The 11,424-nt window shown below is 38.2% G+C and overlaps 1 protein-coding gene across 4 annotated transcripts in view; it reads left to right on the top strand.

Moving 5' to 3' along the window:
• The first annotated feature begins 2,733 nt into the window (after positions 1-2,733).
• Positions 2,734-11,424, top strand: part of RICTOR (RPTOR independent companion of MTOR complex 2) — a 193,025-nt gene continuing 184,334 nt past the window's right edge. For all 4 annotated transcript variants that reach the window (XM_077117032.1, XM_077117030.1, XM_077117031.1 and 1 more), the window contains exons 1-2: positions 2,734-2,808; positions 2,981-3,028. In XM_077117032.1, the coding sequence (XP_076973147.1) occupies positions 2,760-2,808; positions 2,981-3,028 (97 nt within the window). In that variant the 5' untranslated portion in view covers positions 2,734-2,759. The remainder of the gene's footprint in view (positions 2,809-2,980; positions 3,029-11,424) is intronic.

The raw sequence follows: 11,424 nt of genomic DNA, 5'->3' as shown, positions 1-11,424 counted from the left end.
AATCAGTTTATCTTTTAGTGGGGGGATCTTAGACCTACTTTCATACAATTTCTTTTTTTTTTTTTTTTTATCAATGACTAATGTTATGAGAAAAACATTCATTGACACTGTACACAAAACCTGGTTGGGAAATGATAACTAAGAAGAGGAAGTAACTTTCTTAATGACCAGATCAGAATCAAAATGACACAGAAAATTGGAGAAGTAGTAAGAGGCAAACAAAATAAGTAAGACATAGTGTGGGCTAAAATAAGAAAAACAAGTTTCAAAAAGAGGAATAGCTAACTATTCTCAGTAACACAGAAAATAATTTAGGGATTAAAACAACCAGCAGACTAGGATCAATAATGTTGTGCTTGCTATTGTTTAAAAGGCAAAAACAATATTGTTAATTGTATTCCTTACTAAAAGAGATGTGTTCTCTAAACTGCTTTCTTGTTGGGCATCTCTTTTCACTTTAAGAACAAATGTGAAGACCTTACTTACCCACTCAAATGACTGAAATAGTTAACAGGAAAAACTAGTTTCATTGTCAGATTGAAGAAAGAAGATACTTTTTTTTCTGCCCTAACAGATGAAGTAAATGAAGAAAGGGGTGATTGAATAAATAGGAACATACAGTTATAAAGATGAAAACCTACTGGATTCAGGCTCTCAAATCCTGAATCTCAAGTACTTTAATAAAAAAGTGGATCAGTTGTACTCTACTTTCATGAAAGACTGAGAGAATGAATTTAAATTGTATTAGGAAGAAGTTAATTTACAATAGATATAAAAGATCAGATAAAAAGGGCTGATTGAAAATTGGAACAATTGAATTTCCATGGATACAGATCCATTTTTTTTTTAAGTGGTGAAATGTGATACATGGAAGGAAGAAATATAACATTTTTAATATTCTGGTCAGATCTCAAGTTTTACTGCCTAATGCAGTAACTAGAGTAATTTGCACAAGGACTTGCAAAGTCTAAAAGAGGGGGCAAGTTTTCTGTTACTGAAACTTCTGGTACTGTCAGGAGGCATTTCTTTTGAAGTATGGTAATTGTGTTGCATCTTTTAAGTGCACATGAACTGCAGATATCTGAATGCAATATCGGACTGCACAGACAGAGGGTTTCTTAAGGAAGCAGGGATCCTGTTTTATTTTCCTGATGCTCCTCTATGCCGCTTTTTTCTTTTTAAAATTTTTGTTTATTGTACAAGAGATATATATTAATTACAGAACACTTCAAAGATAGAGATAAACAAGGACTAAAAACGCATGTGAAATTTCACAATTGCGGGTGGGTGGGGGGAATCAATGGACATTTTGGTATATAATTTCTCATATTTTTCGGTATATATATGTAATTGTATATTATGAAATATACTTATATGTATTTTGAACGTTTATAAAAATCGTAACTTATATCTTTGTAATCTCTTTCTTGATTTAACATCATACACAGTATTTCCTACTACATCACTTAAAGCCTGCCGAAATTTACATAACCAATCCCCTACATTTAGTCATTTGTTTCCAATTTTCCATTATTATAAACAACTGCAAAATCCATCTCCCACATTGGATTTTAAAGCAAGAAAAGCATTGGAACAAGGAGGAAATCCAGGGCATCTACTCATCCAACATGTTTAATGAACACAGGCTGGGAACTGGGAAAAGAGAGGTGGCTAAGGTCTCCACCTCAATTAACTTCCAGTCTCATGGAGTAGAAAGAAAAACAGTTGAGGAACAGGAGGCAAGAAAATGCCTCTTTCAAAAGTGAATTCAGTTTGAAAGAAAGTTGCGGGATCAAGGGTTATCTGCATATATATTGGATAGCTAAAGCAGTTTCTACCATTAAATAGCCCAACGGTTAATAACTATTAGGTTTATGTATAACAATGTCAATACGCATCCACAGTAGCCACTGCTCTAGAAGCTACACAGACAGTAAACCCGGGCACAAGGCTCCGCAACCTCTCCTAGGATGTAGAAAGAGAGGAAACGCCCTCCCCCCGGCCTGCTGGCGCTACCGCGCGCCCGGGAACAATCCCACCGCCGGAGACGACCACCCTCCTCTCCCGGCTCCTTCGCCACTGCCTCACGCCCTACGCTAGGCAGTCAAAAACAAGACCTCCATCCAATGATTCCGACTCGGAGAAGCCCTGAGTATGGTTTTGAATGCTCGCACGATGGTCAGAGCGAAAGGGAAAAACAAACTTTGTTGCACGTTAACTTGGTTAGAGGAAAGCGACTCTCGGGAGCGATTTAAGTGAGGTTAAAACTGTATGCAGTGTTTCTGAGAAACACCGTTTTAAATGAAGAATAAAGGGGCGAGATTGTCTATCCCAGGCTCGAAGGCAACAGAATCCGGCAGGATGCTTTCAGCAGGTGGCCAGTCGGCCGCCTCCCAACCTCCTCCAACTCCTGCTCGGTTTTGACCGTACGGTTCCGCGGCGGCTGGGGGGAAAGTATTCTCCACGCTGCATATTCCCATCAATGGGATTCCCCTCGTGGGAAATGCCTCTTCTTAGCAACACGCGCCCTCGAATTGCCGGACCGGCACCGCCCTCTCCTCATCCCGGGTGGGCGCTGAGAGCTGCTCCGAGACGCGGGGCCACCGGCCACGCGCCACCCAAAGACGCTCAGGCGAGCAAGGGGCGGAGGAGATGCAGCCGGGGCGGGGAGGGGGAGGGCGGGCACGGCGCGCGGGGAGGGGAAGGGGTTCTCGCGCGATTGGGCGAGGTTTCCGGTGTTGTGACTGAAACCCGTCAATATGGCGGCGATCGGCCGCGGCCGCTCGCTTAAGAACCTTCGAATACGAGGTAAGCCTGCTGCAGCCCTCGCCGCATGCCGTTCGGCGCCCGCTACCCCTGGCACTTGCCTCCCCCTGGTCCTGGGTGGAGGGAGCGAACCGGGGCGCTGGCTGTATCCAAGGCTGCCGCCGCTGGCCTGCGAGCGAATCCTAAGTGGGTTGTGTGTCTGTGTTTCTCGCAGGGCGGAATGACAGCGGCGAAGAGAATGTCCCGCTGGATCTGACGCGAGGTAACTCACGGCGCCTCGGGCTCCCGCGAGGGCGTGCTGGTGGGGAGGAGTCGGGGCCGGGGGCAGGGGCCGGGGCCGGGGCCGGGGCCGGGGCCGGGGCAGGGGCGGGCTCCCGTTCGGGACCGGCGGGTGCGGGGGCAGAGCCGGAGCCCCGCCTGCCGGCCCGCGGGAACCGAGCCCGGGGCCGCCTCTCCGGACCGTCCCCATCCCCCTTCTTGGTGCTACTTCCCTTGCCCCTCGCCCTCCTCCCGGCCTCGGGTGCTGCGGTTGCTGGGAGCCCCCAGAGGGACTCGGCGGGCCGGTGACCCTTTAGATTCCCTGAACGCCCCGGAGCGTTTTACCCCTATCCCAGAGATCGTACAGTTGAATCCTGGGGGCGGCCGAAGGGAGGTAGAGTTGTTATTTAGGTTGCAAGAGGATGTCTGAGGGAAGAGCGACCACATCCTGCCCTGCCGGTCCCCCGGATCAGAAACTGGACCTTCTCAGTGCTTGCTGATTGCGTGACTGCTTTTCTCTTTGCCCACCGCCTTGGGGGACCCCAGTGTTGATAACTCGGTATTGAGTCCTGGAGCGGATCCTCGCTGCTAAGTGTATAAACTGTATTCCCTCCTGCTTTCCTTTCTCGGCCGCTGGGACAGTAGTTGGCAAAGACTGCCCCCTTACCCTGATGCAGGTTCATTGTTTACCTTCTGCAGTGGAGATGGGTTTGTTTACACCTTCTGAACTGGGTAAACCCCGGTTATATTTTTAAGGGACTAATCCTGCTACAAGTCAGTATTTCTATTACCAGTCGACGTACTGGAGTTTATTCGACGATGTCTTGTTGACAATTTATTAGTAATATACATGATTTTTCTTTTCCACAGTAAACTCGATTTCGTTTACTGATTCCAACATTCCTATTTCATACCTACTATAGCTTAGTGTAATCTGATTCAGGTACACAAATCACTTTCCGTTTTGAGATCTGAAAAAACACCCTAGGAAGTTATTAAAAAAAAAAAGTCGTTGTAAACATTCTATATGAAATAAAAGTTTTTGCTTTTTTACCCTTTGTTGTACTTGACATAATTATTCTTATCTACAGAATTTGTTAGAGGTGGGATTATTGTTGAGTCTCATATCTATATTTAAAGAATAATGAATTATCTTTTATTTTGTTTAGCATAATGTAAGATTACCCTTAGAAACTGTAGGATTAGTTTCTTTGAACTATAAGAGTGCATTTCTGTAACGATATTTTATTCTGAAAGTTCGAGGATTAGGTTTCTGTAAACATATATCCTTTACAGGCAGAAGAGTTTCTAAAATACAACATAGTAGGGCTTAAATAATAGAAATGGGGATTAATTAGATCGTCAGTGTACTAAATCAGAACATTTTTTCCAGCAGATAGGTTTTGAGAATTAGTGTAGAGATGTAAAGTTTTTGACTTTTGTATGACAGTTTAGAAACTTGACTGTATGTGGTATATAACACACATATGAGAAATATGAATAAAATATATGTAGAAAAAGATTTCCTTATAAACTTCCTAACAAAATGAACGTAATTTCTTCAAGAGCAGAAACTTGGCAATCCAGTCCTGTAACAGATGTAGTGTTAGTGATTTAATTTATCTATGAATGTATGTTTTTTAGATGGAAGTGCATAGAGTACTTATTAGGTAGATTTTATTTGTGCGTTAAAAACTTGCTAGGATGTGGTGCTGACTATAAGTAATGACTGTGTTTTAAGCTGAGTTTGCCGAGGTTTTATATATAGTGAGTTCTCTGATTAGTGCCAGAATTCTGGGTTGTACAAGATTATGGTTGTACAAAATTATGTAGGAATTTGATTTGATGCTATTAGTTTGCTGCAGTTTCACTTAAGTATACAGATAACTCTGTTTTTACTATTTAAAATGGTATATTCCTTAAGCAGTTTATAAACTCCTACAATGTCCATAGATATTTCCAGGGTAATATAAACTGTGCAGAAAATGCTGTTTCTATTTGCCCTAACAATATTTACTTCAGTTCGTAGTAAAATATACACAGTCAATTGAAACTGAAGGCAAAGGCAATATACAGTTAAGTGTGAAAGGTTATATGAGGACTGTATTCCTAAATTCTAAGGAAATTTAGAATATAAAAAGTAATCTGAATTAGATTCATTATATAGTGACACTATTGTTTAAACAAATTGTTACTCTGACACACATTTCCTTGTTAAAAGAAGGCTTATGGATCTAACGTGAAAGTTCATGAGAAATTAAACTTTAGGAATAACTTCAGAAAAGACATAGTTGGTTGGAGCTAAAGAGTAGCAGTTTTTGGATTAGATTACAATATGTAATGATGGCTTGGCTTACCTTGCCAAATTGAGGTCTGGGAGAATTTCTTTGGTTTTGGTACTAAAGCTTCGTACTGGGTGCTGGTACTGAAACATAGTATTAGTGCTCATAAATAGTGTACCTTAATTAAAAATTGTTAATTGAAACCTTTTAACCTAGTTTAGGAACTTTATTGTCATAGATTGTACAATTTATTGGTAAATGTTGCTTTCAGTTTTGTTTAGACAACTACCTAATTTGTGAAAGATCCTGAAATTTGCTAATATATCATTATTCTATTTTGCATGCTCACATCTATTTTGAAATCCAAATGCTTCCCTTAGCCACTTCCCTTCTAGGAGAGACCATTTTTTATCATTTCAGTAGTGCATTTGTTCCTGATACTGAATAACTTATCTTTCTAATATAGTTTAATTATTTTATTCAAAGTAAATCCCCAGAACATAGACACAGCTGTGTTCACATTCATTCAAAATATAATTTATTAGAAAATAATTATTTTTGAGTTTTGAATATCCAACTCTTTACTTTGTTATTAAGAAAAGAAAGTTGACTGCCTTGATTGATGTTTAACACTTAGAAAAATAGGACAGTTATCTGAATGATTCATGTTTGAATAGTAGCTTTTTGTTTTCTGTTTTTTTCCTGATTAGATTATTCATGTTTGTTTCATTGCTCACTTCAGGTAGACAGAACAAACACTAACTGGATGCATGCTATATATCAGATGCTGAAGTAGAGGTGCTTAAGGAGTAAAAAGAGGAAAGTGTTACCCCTTTAAGGAGTTTGTTGAAACAGACTTAAATAATTGCAGTACACAACAGTAAACAAAGTAATTGAACCGTTAGAGGAAAAGAATTAGTCCAGAGGAGAATGATTAACTGTCTGTGGTGGATAAGGAATCAGAGAAGGCTTCATAAAGGGGTTGATTTTTTTGTTTCAGTTTCTGAGCTGCTAAAACAAATACCATACACTGGGTTGACTTAAACAAGGGGAAATTTATTGGCTCATGGTTTGAGGCTAAGAAAATCCAAAATTGAGGTGGCACAGGGCAGTGCTTTCTCCCTGAATTCTGGGGCTAGTTACTGGAGTTCTTTGGTCCTTGACTATTGTGTCACACAGTAATGCTGAGGGCAGCATCTTCTTCTTCTTTTTCTGGTCCTGTTTACTTCCAGCTTCTGGATGCTCTCTGTGTCCAAATTCCTTTGTTTTTAAGGACTCCAGTCATATTAGATTAAGGCCCACCCTCATTCTGTTTGGCATTCCTTAACTAATAACATCTTCAAAGATCCTGTTTACAAATGTGTTCACACCCACAGGACCGAAGGTTGGAACCTGAACATGCCTTTTGTGAGGGACATGATTCATTCCCTAACAATTTCTCATAAGAGTATGGTGGACATAGTGGGAGGCAATGTGGTCTCTTTTGGTAATATATCATACTTTTGGAAAGGGAAAGGTAGAGGGGCTGCCTAGCAGGCTACTAACAAAATAGTAGTGAGGGCTGCAGAAATGAAGTAGAATATATATTGGAAGAGAAGAGTTAGCTAATTTGCTTTCTTTATATTTTCCATACTCCATACAGAGAACTTTTATTTCTTTATTAAGAAGGTAGAGGTTGTCCAGTGTGAATTCCCTCATCATCCCATTATATTTGACCCATTCCTCTCTTCTGTTCTCCTGAGTCAGAGAATAAAGTATCTCTATTCCTTTCCAAGGCTAGCTCATCCATTTTGTGATTCTAATATTATTTCTTCTAAGATTCTTTCTAGAACTAAGATCTTTTCTTTATTTCTCCTTTCCTACTGGCTCAGTTTTATCCTGTTCAGCAAGATTTATTTTGTCCTTTATAAGAACCAGGTACTATGCTAATTATGAGATGAAGATGGGAGATGTAGGAGAGATAGAGAAATATATAATAAAACAGTTATTTTTCTGTAGGCTCTACAGACAGAATAGTTTATGCTCACTTTACAACTTCATTCCTTAACTACTCTAGTCTTGTAAACCTACCCTACCCTGCATGCTGAAACCACTTTCTTAAAGGGTGTTAGTAAACTCATGCAAAAATCATTGGCATATTTAAGTTCCCCATTCTACTATTAGTACTAATACTGTATTAATAGTTTTGTGCCAGCCACTAATGTATTCACTTAATTTTCAACAACTCTGTGAGGTACTTTTATCTCTATTTTACAGTTGAGGAAATAAGCTTTGAAATTTTAAGGGTCTGAAACATAGAAAGATAATTAATTTGGCTGGGTTCAAACTGCTAATGAATCCCTGCAGATTACTCACTTATAACTATTACACTATTGCTCTGCTTGTAATCTCTCCTCACTTGACTTTTGTGACATGGTCTTCTGATTCTTTTCTTACCTCTCATATTGCTCCTTCTCTGTTTACTAGCTGGTCTTCCAGCTCCTTAAGCAAACAAGCCCTAAGTTTCCATCCTTGATCTTTTCTCTTACTGATGCTACTTCCCTGAGCAGCCTTTTCACTCCCATGACTTCAAATGCTTATCATACTTACATTTTTAATCAGGCTTTTTCTCCTAAGCATACAGAACATTTTAATATACATGTCTAGTAATCATCTCAAAATCATGGTGTGTAAAACATTGTACCCCCAAACTTTTTTTCCTTTTTTCACATTCCAGGTACCACTACCATCCTTTGTTTTTTTCAGGCTAGAGCCTTCACTGTTGATCTCCTTTGTTCTTTTGCCAAGTTCTTATTTACCTCTGAAATATCTGTTGAATCCAGTTCTTCCTTCTAGTCCCATCTTCAACTAGGTCAGGCCTTATTTTCTCGTTTGGTTGATAAACTCTTTTTTCTGTTTTCTTACCTTTTCTCTGTCCCTCTGCTGTATGGCTGCCAGGGTTATTTCTTGAAATCTGGATCTAATCTTGTCATCCCTTAAATTAACAACAACAACAACAAAACATGCACACACATATTACAGGCACAGTTTTGTTCACCTAATAAGTCTAAACTTCTTAGCTTGGCATTCAAGGCTTTTTATGGTTTACACATTATTTTCTTCTCCTCCAAACTTAACCATACTATTTTCAGTTTATCTCTCTCTCTCTCTCTACATTGTTCAGATGTGTAATATACACCCTCTCTTCATTATATACAATGCTTTTCAAAGGCCATTGGGAGCATTTACTATCTCAACATCCTTCTTCCCCCCAAATTTCTACTCTCTCTCTACTTGGAGATTTTGTGATGCCCCTGCTGAGAAACATTGCTTTAGTTAAGCATGACTATTTGCTATTCCTTGAACAGGACATGCAGTTTCTTATTTACTTGACTTTGCATAAGTTTTTGCCTTTGCCTAGAATTCCATTTCCAATACTCTAAGAAATTCTAATTCTGTAAGGCCTAGGTCACATACCACTTCTGGGAATTCTTCCTTATTGTACCAGTGGGAAATTATTGCTTTCTTTTCTACTTTCCCACATCTTTATTCCTTTCTAAATAGCTCCTATCATTGCCCTGTTTTAGATCTTTATCCAGTTCTCTCCTCACAAGATCTTAAACTTCTCCAGAACAGGATTTCTATTTTACTCCTTTTTAATATTTACCCTGGCATCTGTCATTTAATAATCATTGAAGCATTTGTTAAAGAGATGGGAAAAGGTAGTAGTATAGTATTAAGGAGAATAGAAATAAAAGAGAAATTTTAAGTTTCAGCCCTGAGGTACAACAGAATTAATAGTACAGGGAAGTGTGTAAGTCATTCTGGGAGGGATGATAATGAGTTCAGTTATCACTATTGAACTTCAGGTGATTGACATTGCCAGAAATTGACAAGCAGATTCTGGACTGAAGGTTTAATAATAGTTCTAAATTTGTGATCTGAGAGCTTTCTGCATAGAATGTTGAGAGATGGAGGATGTAAATGGAGAAAAACCTAAAGATATGAGTGTTAGAAGATAACATAATAAGGATGATGTGGTAGGGTAGGAATCAATAAGAAGAATGGGACTAGCAGAAGAAAATAAAATTTGGAAGATTCTGATCTCTGAAGTCATGAGAAGAGTTTTGGATTGAAGTAGTTGCAAGACTGTAGCAAAAAAGAAATCAAGCAGGGAAATTGGGGGCTGAAGAACTCAATTCTAATCTTTAATCTGAGGATGATCTTGACATGCTAAACCTTTCTGGGCTCTAGTTTCCTCATCTCTACAGTGTGTAATACTTTACATTTGTAGCACTTTCATTTTCCATCTTTGTGATTTGCTGATGTACTCCTGGAATATTGAAAGGTTGAAGAGAAAGCTTTTATAGCACTGTCAAATCACTGTGAGAGATATTCCTATGAACAGTAATAAATACATGTAAGAGTGGTGGTATTTCTTAGATGTTTTTAATGTAAATTACTAGTCAACTCTCAGTTTCCTTTTAAGTGATCATCTGCAGTGACTTGCTGCCTCCCCCCCTCCCCCCACCAGCGCCCGGTCTCCAGCTACTGAAAATAGGGCTGTGAAAACAGAGTGGGGTGAGTGAATGGTTTGCATGCCTGTGTATCTACCTTTGGCTAGCACCAAGCTAAATACAGTCCACTCTCAGTTAACTGCTCTTAAAAAGATGAATAAGAGTGGGGGTCATAAATGTACAACTTAAATATCGTATTTATATGTGGTTTGGGAAGATTTTATGTTCTTTCCCCAGTAGATGGCTGTATATTTTCTTTTATGTTTTATTTAAATTATTACTATCAATTTTTATTTCCTAAGCAAATAGAATAGAATAGTGTAAGAAAGTAAAGCAGATTAAAATATTTTTCGATCGCCCAAATACAGATAATTGAGAGTTGACTGTTAATGCTTTTTGCATCATCCATTGTTTGTGTATCTGTGCTTTTTTGTTAGTGTGACTAGGTTAAAACTAAATGACTATTTAAAAATTACGCCTCTACAATGAATGTAATTATAAAATTATATAGATGCCAAATTAAATTGAAAATAATTATGTAAAACTGTCTAAATTTATAAACATGTACATGTCCAGATTAATAGGGTTGAAAGAGAAGATAAGTAGTACATTTTAAAAATTTCTCTTAAAAAATAGCCTAACTAGACAGGCTACATAAACTGATCAATGTACCTGGTAATGATGACATTTATATAAAATATAGTAAAAATGAGGATATGCTGGTGCTTCAAATATACCCAATTTAACTGAATTTAATAAGAATTTAATAAGAATCAACTGAATTTAATAAGAAATATAAATGAGATTTTTGTAACCTTAGTTACCTGGATTTCAAAAAATCTGGTGTCTTAATTATTTTGCTATTTGCTACCCCAGTATATGGAAGAATTTGGATTTGTAGAGGGTTTGTTAATGTCAGACAGTATAGACATAATTCTTGACTTCAAGGGCATAAGATAGTAATATTTAAGACATAGTATACATATATCAAGGCATGGTATAAAACAGTAGTATAAAGTACCTGCCAGTTATCTTAATAAGAAAGTAAAAAATGCTGGAGAAATTTAGAAAGAAAAAAAAGAAGGCAGATAGGTGAAGTATGACCTAGGGGAAAACCTCTTAGAAGAGATAACATCTGTAAGCCTTTTGAATAAGAGGATAGCATTTGAATAATAGAGCTATGAGCCAGGTTTTCTTTAGAAGCCATAACTTTATTTTGTGAACTAACCTATTCCTGCTATTATTTAGTACTTGGGAATAATGTTGAGAAAAAGTTGAGTTTTGTTGGATATATATCCCTCAATTACTGAAGATATGATTATATTTCAAACTTCAGCTCTTTTGACCTTTGAGGGTAGTGCTGGACCAGACTGAAAGATTTTGGGCATATTGTGAAGTAATCATTTGTGTGTTATAAGGTGTATAAATGCCTGGCTGCATTCCAAACCCAAGCATAAACTGTTTTCTTCCATTATATTGTAATTATCTCTTTCTGTTCTCTCCTTCATGAATACTTAACTGGAGGGTAGTATGCATGTTCAAAGGGCTTTGTAAGTTCATCATCAAATATATTTCTAACTGTACGCAATTGGGATAAATAAAGTCTATAAGTAGTATGAATA

This window comes from Tamandua tetradactyla, chromosome 9 (genome assembly GCF_023851605.1).
Source record: "Tamandua tetradactyla isolate mTamTet1 chromosome 9, mTamTet1.pri, whole genome shotgun sequence".
In the NCBI taxonomy this organism is placed as follows: Eukaryota; Metazoa; Chordata; class Mammalia; order Pilosa; family Myrmecophagidae; genus Tamandua; species Tamandua tetradactyla.
This window is presented reverse-complemented; position numbering and strand designations above follow the sequence as displayed.